The sequence below is a fragment of the Crotalus tigris genome, unplaced genomic scaffold (genome assembly GCF_016545835.1).
Source record: "Crotalus tigris isolate CLP2741 ecotype Arizona unplaced genomic scaffold, ASM1654583v1 scf7180000021444.432893, whole genome shotgun sequence".
Taxonomy (NCBI): Eukaryota; Metazoa; Chordata; class Lepidosauria; order Squamata; family Viperidae; genus Crotalus; species Crotalus tigris.
Window position 1 is genome coordinate 324,307 of NW_024098514.1, and position 23,715 is coordinate 348,021.

Below are 23,715 nucleotides of genomic sequence, written 5' to 3' on the forward strand. Positions count from 1 at the left end.
GTCTAAAACTACTTTTATTGGAACCGTTGTAGTGAAAGAATCTTGCAAAGTCTGAATGTACTTTCTCTCACTTTACGTCCTCTACATCTTTGTGAAAATAAAACCACTTACTTGTTTAATATCATTCCCACTTTCTCTTCCTGCTTCAAGTAATCATTACCTAATCAAGAGAGAAAATTTTTTGATTTGCTTCTAATAGATAAACATAGCTCTTTAGGAACTGTTTGATATATTCAGCCACATTCGCATTTCCTTTTCCAATTCTGAGCACATGATAAAAATCACTATTGCTCCTAGTAAGGAAAAAACATGTTGAACTGGCTTTGTTCCAGACTGTCTTAAGGTGACTTAGATCCCTTCAAAATGGACTTCGGTTCTTTTAACTTTGGACAATTTCATTGCTATTTAACATAGTGCATTTGTTTACCAACTTGAGAACTCTTGGGAGTTAAATATGTAGGATGCTTAATAAATAAGCAAACATAGGAAAAATGATCTCGCTTAAAATAATGTTTTTCTTCAATTGTTATCTAAACAGAAAAAAATGCTACAATAGTAGCAAATGCTACTATTAAGGGATCTGGGATCTCATACAACTAGCTGAAAGGTGTCAGAATAACTTTGGGATGTTGGCTGGTGCATACTAAGCCAAACAGAGCAGAGAAGCTCTCCCTTGGGTTTTTTAAAAGAAGGCTCACCTCTCTCGTCCCCCCCCCCCCACAAATTGTTCACAGTCTGATTCTTGGAGACTGGCTGGGCAAGTCCTTGCAGTTTTCTTGGCAAGTTTCTTTAGAAGTAGTTTGCCTTTGCCTCCTTCCTAGATGAGAGAAAGCGACTGGCTCAAAGTCTTTGTGCTCAGGACAGGACTGTAGTTCACGGTCTCCTGGTTTCTAGCCTGACAACTGCTACACCAAACTGGCTCTCAAGGCAGCAAACAGAGTTTATTTGAGACGTGTCCCTTTTATCCTTCCAAAGCTATTTTCAGATGCACTAACCTAGAAAGGAAGGTGCCCTTTGGACAGTTACAGGTATTGTTTTTTCTGCCTTTCTTCAGAAATTCTTTCCCTTCCCAATCCCTCCCAGTTACAGGACATTACTCCACAGCAAAACAGAACAAAAAACTGTACTGCATGTTTTGCTTCACTCGTCTCCCCACTCGGGGCATCCTTGGTCAAGCAGAAGAAAGTTATTTTTGGAGGCCACCGTGCATGCCTTATTATATACGGGAGAGACAGAGACTCAGCGTTGGGCTTGATGGTTGAGGCGGAGCCGGCAGCGATGCTTGTGGGAAAGCAGACACTTCAGATACCAAATAGGAAACTGCAATTCTGCGTGTCAAGAAGTGATTCAGCCAGAAATCAAACCAGTGGATGCTGCTTAGTTTCCCTTTGCCAAAGGGAAGTATAGTAAAGCTTCCATCCTGAACAGAAGCCTACTGTACACTGGATTAGTCCAAAGAGTCACCTTGTTCGGCGTCCAGATATTCCTGGTCACAAGGAGCATCAGAATAACAGAAGTGTTAGAAAGGGCCTTGCAGGTCTTAAAGTCCAAACCCTGCTTGAGCAGGAGACCCTGGGCCATTTCAGACGAATGACACACGTATACGACAGAAACAAGCCTTTTCCACAAGAGTGTTAAAAAATCTGCACCATTAATAAATTATGTTCATTTGGATTAAAATCTCTAGGACCATACTGAACAATTAGGAATGACAATAGTGCAGCTTCCTGGCCAAGATTAACTATTTTACCAGTTAGTAGAACCAGTTGATTCATTTCTTAGCTTTGCGCTGAGAAAGAAAAGCAGGGACCTCTCACATAGGAAACCAAGGAAATCCCTGTTTCAAGCCTCAAGAGACCGTCTGTGTGAAAAGGCTTGTTACGGTACAAAGAATTCTGGGGAAAGTTCCAATGCAGCATTGAGCAAAGCTGCTTGGCTGGAGCCAGGTTTGAGAATGTACGTTCTTCAGAACGCGAGCAATATTCTGCTTGGGAACCAATCCCCTTCTGTGTACCACCAGAGTGGCAGAGATCAAGGAGAACAGCGGCTACCCTTGTTCTAATTGGGACCTGAAATATACTTGAGGCACAAGGGAAGCATTTCACACACCTAACTGAGGACAGGCCTAAGCCTAGTTTGCATCAGGAGAGCTACCTGGAATGTCCACTTTTAAGGCAGTGGTGAAATGAGGATAAGAAAGCAGGGATGTCTGGGGGGGATCCTGCCCAATACTTGAAGCAAGTAGACGAGGTCTTGGAAGGGGGCCAGACCCTCCCCACCCTTCTGTGCGCTTTAGTTCCCTTTTTAATTTGTTCCTCATGCTGAAAGTGACACACTTTCCCTGCCATGGAGGATATATGAATCTGTAAACCTCTACATACATGTAAAAGTAAAGCATTTGGAAGATATAGATTATTTTAAAATAATTGAAATAAACAAAATATCACCAAGAAATGGTGGATTCACAAAGATAAACCAGATCCCAGTCATTCTTCATCTGTAGAGAAGGGGAAAAAATTTTGTTTCTAAAGAGGCTCACCAGAAGAAACTACAGTAAAACATAGTCACACTAATTTTTAGAAAAAAGTATTATCTAGTAACATATATAAGACATTGCTGGAGCAAAGTAAACAGAAATTACAACAATGTATTTAAATAACTGTTTAAAAAATAATTTTTATTGTCAACAACTGGAGAATTAAATCAGGTCAATTCTTAGACAACTAACAGAAAAAAAAAACTAACAGAAAAACCTTTCTATAGAATTTCTACATGCTGGTTAAAGTTATACCCTGGGCATTTTTATTTAAGGTCATTCTATTTTTGACAAAATGAAACAAATTGAGACATAATGTCAGAATTAATCATAAAGGAACTGAAGCCAAAATGATGGGCCAATGAAGCCTTTTCTTTTGCTGCGCAAAACATTATTGTACATAAAAATGGGAAAAAGTTATGTTGAGCATGGGAATACTTGGAATATTAAGATAATTTTAACTATTTGGAGAATCCCACAAATGTCTGTCGGAAGCCACAGTCGCATCACTAATAATGCACCCTGTCACCTGCCTTGCCTCAGTTGTGGTCTCTGTGCACGTCTGTGTCCCTATCCACAGGGAAATGGGAATAAACCAATGGCTAAATTTCTCAGAGTATGCCATAAACTTTTTCCTCCAGCAGAGGGAGTAAGACCACAAACTTCTCCCCTACTTGCCTTTCTATGTAAAACTATTTATTGTAGTGTCCCTTCTAAATTAAAAAAGGTGCTTGGGAAATTCAACTGCTTATATTTCTGCTCAAGAAAATGATTTTAAAAGGTACCTTAAAATATATCCACTGCATTCAATTTATAGCTGCATAGATAATGAATAAAAAGGGGGAAAGGGGTTTATCTTTTCAATAAATAGTATTTTTAATGTTTGCTTTTTTAATGAAAAAAAGAGTGCTGTTTCACCATAAAGGAAACAAACCTACACTTTCAGAAAAATATAAGGGAAAGTCAGTGAACAACTCTACCAATTCAAATCTGATCTGGTATGCAGAAGTTAAATAATTAGAATTCACTGTTACTAAGGCGGAGAGGTTTTGGAATTAACATTCTGGTGTTCATAGAAAAATACTTTTCAAATAGACATTTTTAAAGTGTTCACTTTTTTGATGTACAAAAATGCTACAGTCTATGAACCCAGTTGCTATAATAATTATACTACTTATAACTAAGTGATCAGCAACAAACTGTCAAGGTACAATCTCAAAATTACTAGTTACCAGTTTGGAAAAAAAAAAGAAAGCACACAGATCTCTAGGAAAGAGGTCTTACTACTTGGAAAAAAATTATATGGGAAGGGGGAATTCTGCATATATCATGTTTTTCACATAGCAAATGTGCATTTCCAAACAAAAAATTTGGAGGTGACATTCAATTTAGTGAAAGTGATCAAACAAAAAGTAGTCCAATGTCACTGATAGGAATTCTTGCGATAACTAAACATCTTAAGTAACCAGCAAGAGAGACACAGAATCATAAAAAATGCAACCACCATTACTGCTGCCCTCATAAAAATAGATTTAGGAAAGTTAATCTTTGAAGCAATGTGTAATTAAAAGGCTACTTTGAGCTCAGCTACTGTATACAGCCACAAACCAACTGAACAAGCTCTTCCTCAAATTAGTTTTTAGTATATTAAACCCCAAAATTGCTCGAAATATCAAAATTGAAATCCAGAGTTGGATTTTCAGATCACATGAATTATAATCCCCAGATGTCCACTCACTGTCAGATTTTAAGATTGAAATTATTCTTCTGAATACAGTGTAAACATTTATGTTGCCTAATAAGAGAAACACATTGTTCTATTTTTCTTTTGCTCCTGATTTTACCCCTCTGCACACCCTGGTTTAAAAAAAACACTTTCCCCCCATTATGGGGCTCTTGAAATTAAGTAATCCATAATCTTCCATGACAGCACTCGGCAAGAGGGGTGGGTGGACCATCAGCTGTGGGTACCAATCCACCTTGTGTGTCTCGGGACCTTTTTTCTGCAAGCCCCAGTGTAATTTTATATCACGCAGCAGCAGCAGCTCCCCGAGAAATTTAACACAGCAATACATACATATTTTCCTCTTAATAGTGCTCCTTTCTCAACTAAAATTATCTAGGAAAGAAACAAGAAAGTGCCATGCTATTTCATATCGGGCTACTGTCCATGTTAAGGCAGTACAAGGAGTGTTAAAGAAAGCAGGAGTGTTGGGTTATTGTTTAAAATATTAAGTACACTTGCAGTTTTCTGTCCCAACTCAGCAGCTCTTGATGGAAAATAATTGCATAGTTTTAGACATCCAAAGGAGCCAAAAGCGGGGGGGAACCCTTATCCACCACTCAAAATTCAGTCAAAATATAACTGGCATGTGTCTATGTGAAATATCTGATTAAGAGGGAGTTCCTAGCCATCAAAGGCATTTTCTTTATTTGTTGGAAAAATAATTGCAACAAATGTTGCAACCCCAAATGTGGGAATAATCGGGTGCTTTTAAAATATACCAATATTTCTGAAGGCTGGAGGTGATGGGAAGTTAATGTACTGTATTAGAAAACCCACAAGGAACAAAGAATAATTTCTGTCTTATGTTCCCCCCAAAAGTCAGATTTTTTTTTTTTCTATACAGAACAGAGGTAGTCTGGGAAAAACAGCTTGCACAGAAAGAAGGTTGTTCTCTGCAGATAAGAAAAGATTATATAGTTGTATCTTCTGATGCTTTTAAAAGTAGCTACAGCAAAATCAGATAGCAAAGGATTCTTGCTGTGATGCCTCATTACCACTTTTCATCTCTCCACGTTCAAAGCTGCCTGCAGTGGTTTATTGCTCTTATTAAAGCCTCACTGATTTCCCCTCCTGGTCTCCAAAATTCTACTCAGTAGTTTGGTTCCATCATGAACAGCTTCATTTTTTTTCAGTTAAAACTTTCTCTCCTCAATTCACACACCACCAAGATTCCTTCCCTCCTAGCACATCAGCTCCTGACAAGAATTTTAAAATATATATTTAAAAAAAACATCTGAAAATAACTGAAGCTAACACTAGCTAGAACAGGCATGCTCAGAAGACCAGACAATTGTGGGAAAAGATGGGTGGATTTGGAAGAGGCAGCATCAGAAGAACAGGGAGGTAACTGATCTCTACTCCCTCTTCAGAACCGGCCCTTTCCAATAGAGTCTACGTGCAGGGTCAGAACACCCCAGAACACACAAAAATAGTCATAATAAAAAAGACACGAAACTGCTAAAGAGCCTCCAAGTTTCAGACATTAAGAAAAATCTGAGTGATCCTAATTTTAATCCCTTTGAAATAAAAAATATGTTGGAGGATGATCAAATAAGAAGAGGCCTCTGTCACTGTTTTTCTCTAATCTTGGAATTCAAAGCTTTGGTCTAGAGGATTTGCTTGATTCAGCAACTACAGCCCTGCACAAAAACGCAACCTCCCTGAATTCTACCCCCACCTTCCAGGGAGCCGCCCCCAACACATTGCTTTAGCAGCCCTTGGTCTTCAGTGGAGTTTTCTTCCACACTTCTAAAGGCTGTGGTTCCCCCATCCCACAAGCAGCTTACCAACCCCAACTGGCCAGCTCTTCCCCTGAAGGAGAGGGCAACAGAGGCAAGGGTAGAGAAAATTATTGCATTCCCCATATCCCATGGGTCCAGATATGAAACACGCACATCTTTGTTTCTTCAGAACCGATGTATCGGTGTCTCTTTCTCCTGTTCTTTGCGTTTCAGCTCTTCTTTGTAACAGCATGAACAGAAATTCCCAGTCTCTGGATGTCCATAAAAATTGCAGTTGGGCTGTTTGCATTTGGTCTGCTGTACATTGTACAGCAGCCATGTTTTGCTTTGATCACCCTGCACAACTTTTGGAGAGCTACCGTCCGGCTCTGCGCATTCTTGATAGCCATTGCTGGACAGAACTGGGCAAGAAGAGCCCTCACAGTCCACCTCCACGTAACTAGGTGGCATATCCATCTCTGTGGTACAGAAGGGCCCCACCTGCTGGGACAGGTGGGAACGGCTCTGTGCACACTGCCTGGGCAGCGTAGCGTAAGAGGGAAAAGGCGCACAGAGGCCTCCAGCAACTTGCTTTCGGCCATCTGGGTAAGTAGGGGTATAGGTGCTTTCCACGTTGCTCATCACAGAAGGCCGGGGAATGGTGAAGACTCCTGAGTGGCCAGTGGAAAAACTGGATGTTTTAGTACCCACTGTGGCCAGATCTGAGCTTTGGAGTCTATATGGCGGCAGTACTGGGTGATCCATGGAGTTCAGCAGAGTCTCTTCTCCTTTGAGAGGATTGCCTTCTAAGTCCATCTTTTTGGCGGCTCCCCCGTTGCCCAGGGCCACCATCCTCTTCTCAGCTTCCTTTTGTTTCTGCTCTGCAGAATAACGCTCCTCAGCATCCAGGAGATACCGCTGGATCATCTCCTCTTGGTACTGGTGCCGGTGACTGGTCTTCAGCTGACCGGCAAAGATGAACTTGCGCTCCCCCCCTTGCATAGCAGCTCGGAGGATGCTCAAACTCAACCGGACATCATTGCTGTATCTGCAGTTATCGGGCTGCTGTTCTGAAGCTGTCTTGGCTAGACCCGACTTCTCTGGAAGAGCTGAAATATCTCCGGAAGGTCCCTCTTCCTTACTGCCTTTCCTTACTTTTATGGAGCCTTTCTTTTTCTTCTCCAAGGTCTCCCCTTGTCCATTGCTCACCCCACCTTTGACTGTTCGGCTATGCATCAGCCCACCCATGTTTTTTTTTAGCTTGCTCCCCAGAGTTTTGCCAAAACTTCCAAGTTTATTGGCTACGGAGTCAGCCCGTTTCTTCTCCTTGTCCTTTTCCCGCTCTTTCTTCGTTTTTTCTTTCTCCTTCTCCTTACTGCTGGCCTTGCTGCCGCCACTGTTGCTGGCTGAGCTGCTACAAACTGATTCCTTATCTGAATCGCCCGAATCTGCAGTGGATCGGACCTCATCACCCGCAGAAGCCGTTGGAGACTCTGGCTGCGCAAGGGGTGCCTAGGGAAAGAAGGGAGAGAGGCAGCACACGGCAGAAAAGGCGAGAACCTTTCCACCGCCAGGGAAAGGGGAGGCTGGGGCCGCGTTCTACAGCCAGGTGGATCTGTCTTAAGGGTGGGGCGCCTTTTCCAGAAAGAAAAGATGACCATGGCTCAAGTAAGGATTATACAATTCTGGACACTATGTAGTGTATGGGTATCTTTAGTATATAAAACTCTTTTTAAATCATAGACCGAATGTAAGTTGAACAGCTCACATCGCTTGCTAAACAAGCCACCTTTACAACATTAACATAAAGGCCGGTTTCATCCAATTCTGCTTAGTGCAATTATTTTGTCTTCTTGAGAATAATGGATTTAAGTTGCAAAAAGGCAGATTCTCATTAAAAAAAATTGAGAAAAAAAAACCCTTCCTGAAATTAATAACAGTTGGGATAGTGAAAGCAACTGTCAAGAAGGGGAGGATGAGCAGCCATTAGTTGAGGGTGGTTTAAGGTGGACCTTTGTACTGAGCAAGGGTTGGTCTCAACAGCTGAAATAATCTAAATCTAGAATTCTATGATTCTAGGCAGAACTGGAAAATAATTTGGAATGTGATTCCCTTAATATTTTTTTACCTGCGTGTCACAAGACAAGGGGATCCACTTTACATTCATGTAGCTGTGCAGCAAATGCAACTTGGCTTCCAGTGAAAGTGTCACACTAAACAGGCAGGGCCATGTCAAAAACAAAAACAAAATGAAGCCACTGAATTAAATCAGAAGTCCCAGTTCCTGGATCTTATAGAAATTCCAAGTATGAAATAACATTTCAAATGAATAATACCCTGGAGAAATTATTATAGATTTCAAAATATGAGTATTAGATATCCTCACTTTTTTTCACTCTAATTCATATTTCAAAAGACTGCCTCTATGTCCTCAGCAATTTCCCCTTTCCCAACCTAAAGTCAAGCGCAGAAAGTCAGGAGTCAAGGGGGTTCAAATGGTTTATTGCCAGCTAACACGCTCTACAAGAATCTGACCTACTAATGATCAAAGCAAATTGGTGGTAAAGTCAAGCGGAATTCAAGGTGGGCTGGACTTAGATCCCTGGTGGGCGCAAGGGGACTCATGGCTGATGATGCGCTAGAGCCCTCCCTCCCTCGGGCTTAGCCTGGTCATCTCCTACACCTAACCTCTCATCTCTTGCAGGACCCTTTACACCTTCCATTTCTTACTCTTCTTTACCAAGACCTATTTCTCTGAAGGTGTGTTTGTCCTCCCATGCTCCTTTCCTCCAATACGAAATGCAAAAAGGTAGAAACTCCACATTTCTTCCAAATTGAGCTCTCCTTTTATTTACCTTGCCAATTTGACATTATCATTGTCATCTTTATGCCACTCCCAATCTTTCCCAGGATCCACTGCGAAGTGTACCGGAAGCAGTTTGTGTTCAGAGTCTGTCAGAGGGACCACAGCTAGGTTGAAAAGAAAAAAGAAAAAAAAATCCTTAAGGTCCCCAAAAACAGAATTTGGACTCGGGAAGGCAGAAAAACTATCAGCAAAAGAAAGCCGTACATTTAACAGAAAGGGGCTATGAGGGGATCATAGAATGCTCCGCCTGATGTTTTTACAAGATCCAAGACAGGCCGCAAGGTCAGAAGGAAGGCAACAACAGAGCCACAGCCCATTTAGTGCGCACCTTGTTCCTTGATGGGCTCCTTTTGCTCCATGGACACCAGAGCAGAGAAATGGGCTTGATCGTAGGCCAGAACCAGTGGGGAACGATGGCACTTGCTGGCAGGAACTTCCAGAGGCAAATAAATGCCACCAAAGGGGATAGGAGCAAACGCTGGAAAGGAGAAAGAAGACTCCGGTGAAAACAAATTCCTCAGTTACCAGCACCGAGAGAATGGGTGCATCCAGCAGGGAGTTCCCCGGGGGGAGTTGGGGGAAAAGGTCAAGAGAGGGAAAGACTAACATTTTGTTTGTTCACCCGAATAACATGGAGACAGAAGAAACTGCTTTTGTGATCTATTCTGTGTTTGTGCTTTTCCTGTAAGGTTCTAAAAATTATACATGAGCTACATGTAGGCTGGTGCCTTCCTGGGAGAAAAGCAAAACTCTCCACCCCATAAGCTTATCAGAGATGACAAGGAATTCCTGGAATGGATGCAGGAAGCTTTTTAGAGGTTCATTGGTACCAGGAAGCCCCTCGGAACATAGGAGAAAAAGAAGGTGGTGGGGACAGAGAGAGGGAGGAACGAGATGCAAAGTTCCAAGGTCTTCAGACAGAGTTCTTATTCCCTGGACTTTCAGAAAAGATCTCCAAGCACCCTTGCAGAAGGGATTTCTGGACCCCTCAATGGTTGGAGACAACGGTGTCTTTAGCTTGGAGAGGAAGGCTTTTGTGGAAACATAATAGCTGTCTTCTTCAGGTATCTGAAGGGCTACGATGGAAAAGATGGGACAGGACTATACAGAATTGCTCCAGAAGGCAGGACAGAAACGGGTGAGTTCAAATTTCAAGGAACCTATTCAGGAGACAGCCAGGGGAGGGGTGGACTCCCCTTTGCTGGAGACCCTGGAATAGTGGTTGGATGACCACCTGTAAGGAATATGGCTGTACTGGATTTCTACACTGAGCAGAAGGTTAAACGGTCTGTAAGATCTCTTCCAAACCTCACATTCTATGGCTAAGTGAACTATGGTCACTGAGAAAACGCTCAGTGTTTACTAGGAAACCAAAGTAACCGCCGAGACTACTCTGCGTGAACAGCTTCTTCCTCCTCTTGGCTCCTCCCAGCCGGCCCTTGATTGTCAATATCCTTTGCAACAGAAACTATCTCAACAGCCTTTCACAGAAGCTTCCCCTCTGCAAGAGTTACTACTTGGGGCATTTTCTTTCCAAATAAGAAACATACTGAAAACAGCAACTGGCAGTACCAAGGCAGATCACAGCCGCGCTTTCTTAATGCACCTCACTGCACTCTTACCTTCTCCTCCAGAATCTCGCAACATAGTGTCTGCCACAACCACAATGGGCCTCTTCAATACATGGGAAAGGACAAAAACGTGGAATTCTTCCAGGCTCTCATACACAGGCTCCTCAGATCCTTCGACCCTGAAGAAAACAAAACAAAGAACAGGGGCGGGGAGATGACCAAATGTTCAATGTTCTGCATACTGAATCACCGTATCCTATATGCCCCTTTCCTGTGTCACTCAGAATAAGGCAGGCATCCTATGGATTGGAACCAGCAGCCCTGCGAATGAGGAATGGCCTATTATAAACACATTGCCAAGACACACATGAATTGCCATCCTCTGGGAATTCACATAGGTGGCCTGGCCAGGCACCTTCAAAAACAAGTGCGTTTATTTCTCATTTGAGCATCTTTGATTTCTGCCTAGAAACTATCGCGGTACCTGCTCCAAGAGACCTCCATCCTGGTTCCCGCATTCAGGATCAACGGAGCTTTTTAAGGACTCATAAAGTATCCCCCATCTCCTGACCCAGAAGCCCCGGGCACTGCCATGTTTTGTTCAGTGGAAAGTCCTGCTTACCCTCCACAGTTCCCGCTGTTGGTGCCGTAATGCATCCGTGGCTCACTCGAAGCCAGTTTGATCAGCTCATTCCACTCCTTTTGCCATTCTTCCTCTGTGTACACGAGGCCAGACTGTAATGGTGGCAGAGACAGTGAAGAGAGTAAGAGATCTGCAGGCAAACAGAACATCTTCTCTCGATCATCCTACGTTAGAGGGGCTTCTTTGAGATTATTCCCTGGGATTGGCTAGGGAGGAGCTGCTGCGTTTAGAGGAGACACAGACACACACACACACACACACACACACACACACACACACACACACAGCGCCTGAGAGGAGTGAGCAAGAGAGAGAGAGAGTTGGGTTCCCAAAGGGAAGCAAGGCTGAATCCCGGACTCGGGAATCCCCTTTGCTAAGCCAAGCCTGGCCTCACCAGTTCTCAAAGGCCATTCCAAATCATTTACCTCTTTGTTTTGCTGGGTCTGCTGCCACCTCCAGCGTCGCTTCAGAGCCTCCCTCTCCACCCCTCTGTCCATCAGGGCATAAAGGCATTTGCGCAGCATCAGATCCCTGTCGTGGAAACCCCACATACCTGAAGGTGGTAAGGAGGAAATGAGAAACAGCCTCCTTTTAGGGCAGGTTTTAGTGGGCCGACTGGGCCCAATCCCGACTGGACCTATGTCGTAACATGCTTGCTTTGATTTTGGTTTACAGTATTGGTGGCTTACAATATTCAGGAAGCCCAGTTGGCCGAGGAGGGGAATTATCTGGGACCTGCAGCCTGAGGAAGAAGATTCAAAAGGCTACTCAAACTGACTCTGTGGAAACTGAAATATTTGTCACTTTGGCCAGGAAGCCATAAACATCATAAGCGCTTTCTTTCTTATGAAAGAAAAAAAGAAAGGAAGCGGGGGGGGGGGCAGCTGCCTAGCAGCCGAAGGAATGCACAGAGTAAATTTGTACGTTTTTACGACTGAAAGATCTTACCTAGTGATGCAGCATGAAGCAGGCAATTTCCGTCACCCGTTGTCGCCAAGGGAAGCAGCCTTTGACAGCTGGGATCTACGTTGGCCCACCAGTTCAGACGACCTAGGCAAGGGGGGAATAGATCTGTGTGTATATATATGTACTGACTACAAATACATTTGAGAGTTTGTGGGTTGGAGCATTTCAGATACACCCTGCTATCTTCTGCTATCTGGCCTCATTTCTGCATTTAAAGAGTCGCTCCTTGAATATTACGGAAAGAAAGAAAAGGAAGGAAGGAAGGAAGGAAGGAAGGAAGGAAGGAAGGAAGGAAGGAAGGAAGGAAGGAAGGAAGGAAGGAAGGAAGGACTTCTTAAGAGACTCACCAGCCACAGCAGCTACTTGAGAGATAAAAGAGGTGACAGGAAAGAAAGACTTGGCTGGACCTTAAAAACCAACTGGAAATGAAGAAGGTTACTGCATTACTGTGCATTATTGCTTCCTCTGGCACACACAGCCAAGCCCCCTGCAGTGTTGGAGAGGGGGAGGGTTAACAGCAAACCGACCAAAGCAATCTTTGCCTTATAACTAGAGCAAAACTTCTGATCTTGCCTTAAATATGGCAATAACCACCCCCAGCTTCCTTTTTTTAAAAAAAGGATGAAAGAAATATCAAAAGGTCAGGCTTGCTCAGCAAGATGGGCAAAACAGCATTTCTCAAGAACAACTCAAACCCTAAGAGCCTTTTGATTAGAAGGATTAATCACAGGTAGATCCTTTGCTTTCCCTGGAATGGCACACTTAACAGGCTGGAGATCAGCAACCGTTCCTCCCTCCCTCCCGCCTGCCTCCAAGAGAAAGGATCTAACTCTGTGAGGGAAACACACAGGATGGGCCCTGAGCCAGCGTTCAGCGTTCTCGTAAACAGGCAAGCCGCTTCCCAAGTCGGTGGCATGCAGCACAGCCCCGTCCCACCCTGTCACTGAGCGGCAGAACTTTAAAGAGCAACCGAGATAAAACCAAATCTGAGGAAAGCAAAAACACTGTTCACTGCAAAAGGATTTTTAGAATTTTGCCTATTTCTTTTGGATACATCATCTTTTTTCTGCCCCAGTTTCCCTCCCTCCCTCCCTCTCATTCTCTCTCTCTCTCAGACACACACACACTTGCATGGGTACTAGAGGCTTACATCATTGTCTTCCTAAGCAACAGCAGATTATGTCTGAAAGCAACATAAAGGCATTCCTGTTTGCAAGATCTCCCAAGCTTCACAGCCAAGAAGCTGCCTGAACATGTTTTCCAAGTTGGACAGTTTTAAAGTCCAAGTAACTTTAAATCTTGTCACCTTAAGGGGGTAAGTCAGAAGACACTGTGATGAAGGGATGCCCCAAGTGATTCAGGAGATTTGTGATTATTTTTTTCCATTTTTTATTAAATTAAAAACAGATGGGGATGGAGGTAAAGAGAGACTCTCTTCCCTGCATTTTACATTTAAAATTATACGACTCATGAGGTAGTCATTATTTTCAGGGGAAAAGTTACCTTTCTGCAGCTACTCGCCACAAATAAGGAAGGGTTTACATTAATCCTTGAATCAGTCTGCAGCACTAACCAATTTAAATTTTGTTGGGAAAGTGCATTGATTCCCCAAATGCAAAGATCCCAGGAAGAAGTATAAAATGTGATGCTAATGTATGAGATTGTGGAATTTCCAGAATGCGTATTTTTCCTCAAGTCTTAAGTTCTGAGAATTCTGCAGTGCGCTGCAGTTTTCCAACTCCCAGCCCTCAAAACACATCCTAACAGATCAAAGGAAGAGGAACCAGAGTGAGCATACTAGGCCAACGCTGAATTCTAAACTCAGAACCTCCACAGAACGTGGGGTGCTTTAAGTCAACCTGGATGGAAAAGCAAAGCCGCTTTTTGATATATGAGGGAATTCTATGGGGGATTTTGAATGAAAGTGCCCTGGGGCTTAGCTCTAAGAACTATACGCCCAAGAAGCCACAGCACAAAGACGATACCTAAGGATGTGCAGATTTTATCTTTTCCTCCAGCTTGGTAATCAACCACAATCATCAGAGGAGCCCAAGAAGGTTTTAAGCCTTTGCATTTCATTTCCGAAAAGCAGCCGTGCCCTCAGCCTGTACTCACCGGCCTGCTCCAGGGCCACCAGCATAGACTGCTCGATGAGATCCCGCTCGATGAAGCTCCGGAAGTCCTCGCTGTAAACGTTCAGGTCAGGCAGCTGAAAGGTGCAGATGGGCATCTCCAAGAGATGCTCACTGCTGCCACTGCTGGTGCCGCCATTGCTGGAGACATGGGAGCGAGCCAGCGAGACGATGGTGGAGCTGGCGTGGGAAATGCCTCGAGACAAGCGCTTCTCTGAAAACAGAAGAGGAAGTGACAGCCGGTTGCAGAGGCTGCGTCCTCATCTTCTCCTCACTGAAGCAGGAACTCAAACATTGGAAAAATTCACCATGTTCCAGGCGCCGACTTGCTGTCCTTGGGATGCAAATCGCGCCTCTATCCACAAACCAACCTTTTTCAGCATCAGGAGAGCCTTTTACCTTGAATTATGTCATCTTGGCGCTGCAGCTGTGGCCGGACACTCCGGGTGATCTCCTTCTCCACAAATTTAAAAGTGCGACCATCACTGAAGGAACGGGGCAAGACCCCGGCATGAACCTGCCTCAGCTGCTCAAAATCATTCAGTGCAGCATTCAAGTCCCAGTTTTTCCCTAGGAAGAGGAAACAAGTTTAAGCAGGTTATAAAAAACCAACCCAATTTCCTCTTTTCCTTCGTAAGAAAATTTGGGAATCATCCTCACCATCTAAAGGAAATTTCCCCCGCTCTCAGCCTTTCATCTCTGCTTTCTCTAAATATTTAGAAACAGATGCGCTCCCCTTTCTGTCCAGACCCATTCAGGGAATCTCATAAGCATCAGTATTTCACTGGATGTGAGGCTTATAGGAGACCCCCAGCTAGGGAATAAAATCCTATAACAGACCTCAAGATGGAGAGCTTTGGGGCGAACTGGGGAATAACACCAAATGTAGATAATCATATAAGCTGCTGAGTGGGGAGTGGCATTTTCTGAAATGAGCATATTATTTTGCAACTCAGAAATGGATAACTAAGAGGCAAGACGTGAGGATAGCAGTAAAAAATGAAAACAACTGAAGTTTTTACCTTCAAGCAAGTCTCTTGCCAATCCTGGCTCTGCCCCAGTTGAGCGAACAAAATCTGAGAGGACCACATCCATATCCAGGGTCATGCGATCATGAATTCCTTGCAGGCGACTGGAACCGCTGGGACATCTAACCGGGACAGTTTTTCATTCTAGAAGAAAAAGAGAAGATGCAGTTTGGCTGATTGCTACAAAGAGTGACTTTCAAGGCCATCCGAGAGATTTGCCAGTTTGACTCAATGGGAGGCCAATGGAGTTGCATCCTCACAGCCTTGTCTCCCTGACTCCATCCACACAGACCTAAACCCTGCCTGAAATTGAAACGGTAAGGGGACGGTTGGAAGGTCTCGGTCTTCGGAGGCAAGGCCTTGCGGATGGGCCTCGGAGCCTGGCTCTCCCGGCCCGCCTAGGGCTCTGACGGGGGTGGTCTACGCTGCGCCTGGCTGACAGGGTAGATTCCACCCTCGTAGGTCTTCACTTTCTAGCTAATCTTCGTTAATTTTAATTGTTTTTATTATTTACCTTTTATCTTTTTTGTAAGCTGCCCAGGGCTATTTCAACAGTTAGGTGGGTGGCATATCAATGTAGTTAACAAATACCTAAGCCAGCGACAGCTGACTTTTCTCCCCAAGGCAGGCCGAGCTCCACTCCAGGTAAAGGACCACCCTTATCACTTCCAGACAAGCACTGGCTTTTTGCGCAAGCCGCCTGCCAAGGGTCAGTATTAACCATTGCGGCCATCTGCCTTCAGCCTTCAAATTGGGGAACAAACCCTAACAAAATTCTAAGAATCTTGATTTTTGATGCTTCCCATCTGCCCATCCTCAAAGACGGCCTCCAGACAGATGAAGCACGAAGAAGCACTCTGGCTTAAGGAGAAGTCCACACCCCATTGGGTCCAACTTCATAACTTAACCTCTGCATCACAAAGGGGAAACGATACACGTTTGTCAGGTTTTCTTCAACTTGGCCAAAATTGTGTATAAATTGTGAATATTTCCCCTCACCTTTCATGCCAAAAAACAGGCACAATGTAAAATGGAAAGTACTGCCAAATGTTTTCCATTTATTCTAGTTTTCAATTCTAGTTACTGAATCTTATGTTTTTAATAACCAAAATAGATTTACTTATGTTTGATCAGAGGAAGACACAAGATCTAGCAAAGGCTAAGGAGAGTTTAGCCTCCTAGACAGCAGACAGGCACAAGATGAAAACTGGTCTTAAATGCTACTCAGAAATACATTTCTTGGTTAAGTCCACGAATCATTTTGCCTTCTCCCTCTCCTTATCCCAGTACATCAGACATAGCCTGGCCCAAATGTGTATGTGTGTGTGTGGGGGGGTGTTTCCATTTACAGCCTCTTGCCATGAATGGGCCTCTATTTTTAAATCCATCCCCCAGCAGTGAATTGCAGATTTAATTGATCCCTTGCAAATAATTTAGCAATGCACTGTGCAGCCCTCCCAATACAAACATTCACCTTCATTGTAATCCCATTGCTATCCAACCTTCAGCCACAAAAAATGTTCCCAGTCATGCAGCATTTTAATTCCAATGCATGTATAATCCAATAGCCAAACAGGATACAGTTTTATAAACCAGGAGATCCTTAACAGTCAAATATGTTTATAAGCGTTTAAGATGGCTACTAACGTCCTGAGGACCTAACTGTGAGGTTTGCTCTTTAACAATAGCTATTTCTGAGCTTTGAAAAGATTCTTGACAAGCAGAAAACTAAGTACTGTTTTTTTCTCTTACTTTTCTGCAGGAAAAATGACTGGAGAGGTTGTATCTTATCCCAAATTCCTATGCATCAAATGTAGAAGAGGCTCTTTCATAGAGGAGAATTCTAGAGAAATTCACTTTCGCTGTTTAAAAAGGTGAGGAAGAATTCCCTAACAACTGAAGCTTGTATTCCCCAAAGCAAGTTACATCAAGTTCATGGCTTCTTTACACACACACACACACACACACACACACACACACACACACACACACACACAAAACCTGCACGGGCCATAGCCTTGAAAGAATGTTGCTTGAGAAAGGAAAGACGATGCACAAAGTTGTATCATAAATAGGGGCCAAACAATTTCATATGCTCAGATCTAGCCAATGTTAAAGTAGTTGAGCCAGGAGAGGCTAAGGACGCCATTCATAGTCAGGCTGCAAATTGTTTTGGTTTAATATGTGTGTCAACATCCTAAACAACCTGTTGCCTAAATTCCAATCTTCAGGCCATTAACTCTTCCATACCGATTTGTACATAAAAATGAGTATTCCTCTGTTATATGCATTCAGTTATTGGCAACTATAATTTGTAGGGAAGATAGCGAGTAGCATGGATAAAAATAAACTTAAAATTAGATGACCAGCTAAAAATGCAGATACTTGGAACAGTACCTATGAAAGAGAACATCACCAATGCAACCCAATGCACATGAGACACCAGTAAAAGTATGTAACAAATCTTTAAATGGATATGCATATTTATCAGCCAGATTCTTGGCTGTTTAATGTAAGCCAAATCATACATATTTTTTTAAAAAGTAAAACCTCCATTAATATCTTAGTTAGTGAATATCTATCTATCTCCCATCTCACAATAACTAAAAATGCTTGGCAATCTTCCTAACTAAAAGAAATATATCCAGACGATTTTATTTTTATGATTATGATCACGATTTATCACTTGCTGTTCATATGTGCACTGAGAGCTTATGCACCCGCGACAAATTCCTTGGGTGCCAATCACACTTGGCCAATAAAGTTAGTAATAGTAGTAAAGTTGTAAGGGACCTTGGAGGTCATCTAGCCCAACCCCCTACTCAGGCAGGAAACCCTACACCATTTCGGACAAATGGCTGTCCAGTCTCTTCTTAAAAACTTCCAGTGTTGGAGCATTTACTACTTCTATTTGATTCTATTCTCCCTATCCTTATTCCATTCCAATTCTTGACATCCATTCAGCCAGTAGGAAATGCTTTCTGGATGTCCAATCTAAAACTCTCCCCGCATTCCATCATAGAGGTGTTTTACTATGGGGGCACCCTCGTGGAAAAGCCTTGTTTTCTTGCCTCAGTAAAGGAAAGGATGGAGCAAACTAAGCAGCTACTCTCCTGTGTTAGAAATAGTAGGCCTCTCATCAGTTCTGCTGGGGAATGGGGCAGAAGGTGCTGTTGCCCTCCTTTCCTGCTTGAGGTGCTTCCTGGATGCACTTGAAAAATGCTGGATGCCACAAGGGGCTTGGCTCTCAGGACCCCTGGTAACAAAGGGCCTTCTATAGAAGCACGGAACCTGGTGGGAGAACACCAGCTGGGCCCAGGGACTTTGCAAGACAAGAGGGATTCCAAGATAAGAGCTATTACCCAGCTGGATCCACAGACTTCTTCCATTTGCCTCTGGCATACAGTAGACAAAAATCTGCCATTCAGCTTAAGTGGCCATCTGTACCAGACATTCTTCTTCCACAAAATAAGCACTAAAGTTGAAATTATTTACACATCTGCTTCAGCATTAACAGATATTTTAAAAACTCCAGATACTTACACAACCTTCACTGACTGCTCCTAGGAATTTTGAACAATAATTCCTAACTCTGTACAGTACTGTTATTTTACAAAACATGCATGAAAGTTCTCACTGCTTGTAGACATTTTTGTTCTATGTGGAGGAGTCAGCACACAAATGGCTGAAATTCTTGAGATTCCAAAGCCCTACCAAATTCTCATCCTCCACAGTCAAAGCCGTAGGGATGCCTCCCACTTCAGCATTTATTCTGTCTTGAATGGTAAAATTAAGTAGCGAATGCTTTCAGCCTTTAAACTGTTCAAGGTAGAGGAGCAAGAATAAAGCAGTTTCTCTGTAGTACTATATCACCATCTGTCCACCTGACTAAGGCTTATCGGTACACTGCTGCTTTCTTGGGTTCTTAGCAGTTTATTTCAGTGTCTTTTCTCAAACGTCAGCCAGAGGCTGGATCAATAATATACTAAGGGGTCCGATTAGAAGACTACTGCCAGAAACACAAAAGGGCAGCCAAGATCAGAATGGGACCAAGCAAGTATTCAGAACAGATGGCCGCACTGATTACAGGTTGAGCCTGCTCACAGACAGGCAGGCAGAAGCTAGTCTTCAAGCAAGATCAGAGGTTAAAGTGAAAGTTGACGGGTCACCTCAGCTGCTCCCAAAATCATCACTGGCCTCAGAGAAACAGGAAAGAGGAAGATGTATTGACTCAGAACCCACACTTTACCCTCTGAATGAAGCAAATACAAACCAGGAAGGAACTCGGACCATCCAGGATCTCCATGAAATCCCTTGGGGGGAGGTTAACTTAAGGACAGAGGACTCATCACAGTTTTGGCTCTGCCCTGTCCCGCCTGCCTGTGGATTCATCAGACAGCTGGAAGGGCCCTACAGTGGGGGCCCAAGGATCTCAGTTTTCAGCACTGCAGACAGAGTCAAACCCAGAGCAAATGGACCTAGGTCAGCAGAGGTTGGAGCCGGCAGGGCTAGGTGCAAGGAAGCTGCTTGAGTCTTTAGGAGAATGAATGGCTGTCATCATTCAGCAGCAGGGCACAGAATACAGAACAGCCTGATCCTGGCTCTACCGTGGGTCTGGGTGGGAAAGGCCGCACTGCTCCAAACCTCGGGAGCCAGCCACCCTTGCTAAGTGCCAAAGCCAGGCTGAGCTGGCTAGATCAGCACTATGACTCACTGTAAGGAAGTCCCTGGCGCGGTCTTTTTCTTTCAGAAAGGCTCCTGGGATATACTGCTCAGCTGAAGACTTGGCTCTCTTAGACACCGCTCCCACAACCAGGTCTTTCCTAAGCAGGCTTTGTTTGGATGGGCGTGTGCTGTGCAGTGGAACAGGGCTTGGCTGGCAGGCGCTCACCTGCCAAAGGCACAGAAATCTTTCTAGTCGAGCCCCGCGATTTCATCACATGAAGCTAATCACATCCCTCATTATCAAAGACTGCAGGAGTCAAGAACATAACTCCTTGCCCAGAAGACTCGTGCTTTGCTCCCAGGAAGACGGAAGCAGACGAGAGAAAGAGGCCAGCTGCCTAGACAGGAACTGGGCACATCCAGGGCTTCATTTTCCTCCCTCCCTCCCTCCCTCGAAGGCAAAAGGAAAGAGACTTTTCCACTTCCACTAACTGCAGCGCTTGGAGGACTCATCTTCTAAGAGTCAGCGTTTACATGCCGGATGAAGATCCGCGTCGCCCCCGCGCAGCCTCCCCCCTGGGCGCAAAGGCGGCCCCGGCCCTCCCGAAGCGAAAGTGCGGAGGAGGCGGCAGCGGCAGCCGCTCCTCGGGAGAGGCCAGCCCCGCCCGGCAGGTTAGCCGCGGAGTCTTCCCCGGCCGATCCCGGGGGGAAGCCGCCAGGCGACGAGCGGCCCGGAGGCGCCCCAGTCCCGCCGACTGCCGGCCCCATCCGATCCCGGGCGGAGAAGGCTTCGGCCAGCGAGCGGGCAGAGGCTGCGGGCCCGGCAGGGAAGCGGCGCCTGGGCGGGCCGGGTCAGCCGGGGGTGGCTGGGTGGGTGTGGCCGATGGGCCCCGGGCGGGCTTCGCGGCGGCTCTCGGGAGGGCAACCGGCTCCTCGCCACTTACCCCGCTCGTCCTCGGCCGCCGCCATCCCGGCTCCGAGGAGGGCCCAGACCGGGAGGCGGAACCTCGGCCGGATGGCCTCCCGGAGACCGACCGGAAGGAGCGGGGGGGGGTCAGGAGGAGGGCGGCGGCGCCCCTTTTCCGCCCGCTCCAGGCCCCGCTCGCCCGGCCTGCCTCGCTCTCTCTGCGCGCGCGCATACGTCGCTGGAGCGTCCCCGGCTCTCTCGCCCCGGAACTCCGGTGCGCTGGATCCTCTGTTCTGCCCGGAGGTGTTTCTCGGCTGCCACCGGCCAGTCTCGCGGGTCCTCGCGTGCCCGGGCCGTGAAGGGGGGGGGTGGCTTCGCCCGCCCCGCAGCCGGGAGGGAAGGGCTCGTGGCGGCCGGGAGGCTTCGCTTCGCCTGTCGGCTCCGCCCGCCCGCTTCCTCTGGCTCTCTGCGGGCGCCCCCTCCCCCGACTCGGGGTACGGGCTTCCGGGAGCGCGGCGCCCAGGGCGGGAACTAGAGCGATCGGGGACGGGGGAAGGGGCCGCGGAGGAGAACGCCGCTCGCGGGGAGGCGTCGTTAAAGAGAGGGCTGCGGTCCGCCTCCCAACCAAGGGAATTCCTCCACGGGTGCCTTTCCCCACTTTAGGCTCGGCCAGCTTTACCAAAACTAACCTCGTCGGCAGGACCTGTTCTCGGAGATGCGAACTGAATCGTACTGATCTGCCGGCCGGTTCCCTGGTAGTGAACCCTGGAATTCAGTGGGATAGGGTTTGTCCACACGATGTTTGTGTGGACTTTATGTGGCTGCTTTTCCAGAAGCATTGGATGCAGCGCAATACAACTGACTAGCACTGGTGAGATTACCTAGGTTGGGTAATGAAACGTCTGCGACAAAAACAATCCGGCTCAGAGAGCACCAAGGACTCCCGATTCCTTCCTCTTTTAATGCAAAAAAGTTAGCTGGCACACAGTGATGCAAAGTGCAAATCCAGTAACCAAACTGCATAAATTTTGTAAGTGCCATGTTACTGCCGAGCAAGTGGCTAAAGTGAGCTTTCAGATAATATAGTGCTGTATGGATGAATATACCTGCCCTTTAAAAACTTATTGCAGTTTGTACTTTTATTAAATAAAGATATGTATTGGGAACAGGACATTAGGATGTCATTTGACCTGGAATAATGTCCAGATATAAAGATACTATCCTGTGAAGTAATAATGCACAATGAACTATTTTACTGACCACCCCATAGTCCAGGAATTTGAACTTGCTTTCAATTCTAGCCAGCCTTTTTGGTGTTGGCAAAGCCACCATCAAAATAAACCCAAAGTGCTATTCACGCTTGTTCTTTTAATAATTGGACTATAAAATGGCCTCTCTTTTGGAACTGAAAAGGACCACTGTGCCTAAATCTTGCTGCTATCTAGGGGGATTGAAAGTAGCTTTACTACAGCCTTCATCAGAACTGCCGACAGGTACCTTTTCCTGCATGAATGAGTGCACAGGCATTGTAACTAAGGAGGACATCGGGCCAACTTGTCAAAAAGATACACCACCTAATATTTGGAGTCATATTCCGTGACTAACATTACATTGCTTTAAAGCAGTGAAAATATTACAAATATATTCATATTCACAGTCAAGTTCTTCAAGCATTCAGAAAAATAATTAAAATGCTTACTTCATTTTCTGAAAACACCAAGGCTTCAACTTGGGTGAACCTCCAGAAAAAGAAAGTTCTGGAGCAGAGGATTCTTTGCTATTTCACACGGCTCTTCTCAAGAAGAAGAAATAAATCTTGGTCTCAGGATCTCAATGCTTATCTTCCCATTCAGCTTGAAAGGCTAACCTTCACCCTTGGAAATCGCTGCTGCTATGAAATGATAAAATATGTGTCCCTGCCAACAGTTTCTTAGAAACGACAACACACCAGTGGGCAGAGCCCTTTGGCACTCAAGACCCCTGTAAGGAGAGGGACGGCATGTCCCATGGGACCAAAGTGCTTGGCATTCTCCTGATCGTGGGCTGTCCGTAGTGCTGACAGTCCAAGCAGACGGGATGTGTATGGGGTCAGCTCTACAGTTTGGGCTGTCTTTCTTGAAGGCTGGGAGGATGGGTCTCCTTGAAGACAAAAGTTAACACTTGTGGCGTGTTTCTCAGCCCCTGGATTAAAAAGCCTACACAGGAAGTTCAGAGTAACCAGATCTTATTTGATGATGTTGTTTCCAAAGGCTTGCCCGGTGCCAGCAGGTCAAGTAGAGTCATGGAAAACATTTCAAAAATGATTGTCCTGTGTAGGTAACGTAGAGCTGTATGCCTGCAGCGAGTGCTTTAAAATATATTCATTTTTACTTGCATTTTATTTCAGTAGTTTTTTAGAGGAGAGGTTTTATTTTAGAGGAAGTATAATCACTCTTCTCATACAATTCTGTGCTCTGGAAATATTTTTCTGCCTCTTATTTTCTGTGCCTGCATGACACAGTAATTGAAGGATCCAACCTGGTTTCAAATTTCTTCTCAGACATGAGGAAAAAGGTAAAACCAAACTTTTCTTCAAATACCCATTTGTTTTAATCCCACCTTTATTATTTTTATACATATCTTAAGGAGACAAACATACCTAATGCTCCTTCTCCTCCTGTTTTCCCCACAACCACCCTGTGAGGTGAGTTGGGATAAGAGAAAGCGACTGGTCCAAAGTCACCCAGGCGGCTTTCATGCCTCAGAGGGGACTAGAAAGTCAGAGCTTCCTGATTTCTAGCCTGTTGCCTGGACCAAACTGGCTCCCCAGTTCTGTCTTGGAGGCCTCACGGTGTCCCTCTAATGGTGATGGGAAGAGTCGGCATACGTTGGTTGATTGCTTTTACACCCCTGTG

The 23,715-nt window shown here is 45.1% G+C and overlaps 2 protein-coding genes across 6 annotated transcripts in view; one reads left to right on the forward strand and one right to left on the reverse strand.

Annotated features, from left to right (window-relative positions):
- Window positions 1–23,715, forward strand: part of VPS45 (vacuolar protein sorting 45 homolog) — a 52,399-nt gene that overhangs the window by 17,228 nt on the left and 11,456 nt on the right. For 2 of the 3 annotated variants that reach the window (XM_039318595.1, XM_039318594.1), the window contains exon 3: window positions 17,012–17,123. Coding sequence is in view for 1 of the 3 variants with exons in the window: in XM_039318592.1 (XP_039174526.1) it covers window positions 23,363–23,374 (12 nt within the window). In the remaining 2 variants the exon portion in view is untranslated. Of the gene's footprint in view, window positions 1–17,011; window positions 17,124–23,210; window positions 23,375–23,715 lie in introns of those variants that run through there. The other variant, XM_039318592.1, reaches the window with a different exon arrangement.
- OTUD7B (OTU deubiquitinase 7B) lies at window positions 2,657–22,749 on the reverse strand. Of its 3 annotated transcripts, none has more exons than XM_039318580.1 (12): window positions 22,521–22,749; window positions 15,244–15,393; window positions 14,621–14,791; window positions 14,205–14,435; window positions 12,072–12,173; window positions 11,549–11,676; window positions 11,103–11,215; window positions 10,532–10,659; window positions 9,238–9,387; window positions 8,899–9,013; window positions 8,172–8,256; window positions 2,657–7,555 (listed from the first exon to the last, which is right to left on the reverse strand). In XM_039318580.1, exons 2-12 carry the CDS (start codon window positions 15,326–15,328, stop codon window positions 6,230–6,232), a joined length of 2,634 nt encoding a protein of 877 aa, XP_039174514.1. In that variant the 5' UTR covers window positions 15,329–15,393; window positions 22,521–22,749; the 3' UTR covers window positions 2,657–6,229. The 3 variants fall into 3 exon arrangements, with proteins under 3 accessions (XP_039174514.1, XP_039174513.1, XP_039174515.1); XM_039318579.1 differs by lacking the exon at window positions 22,521–22,749 and adding an exon at window positions 20,859–22,514; XM_039318581.1 differs by lacking the exon at window positions 22,521–22,749 and adding an exon at window positions 19,964–20,347.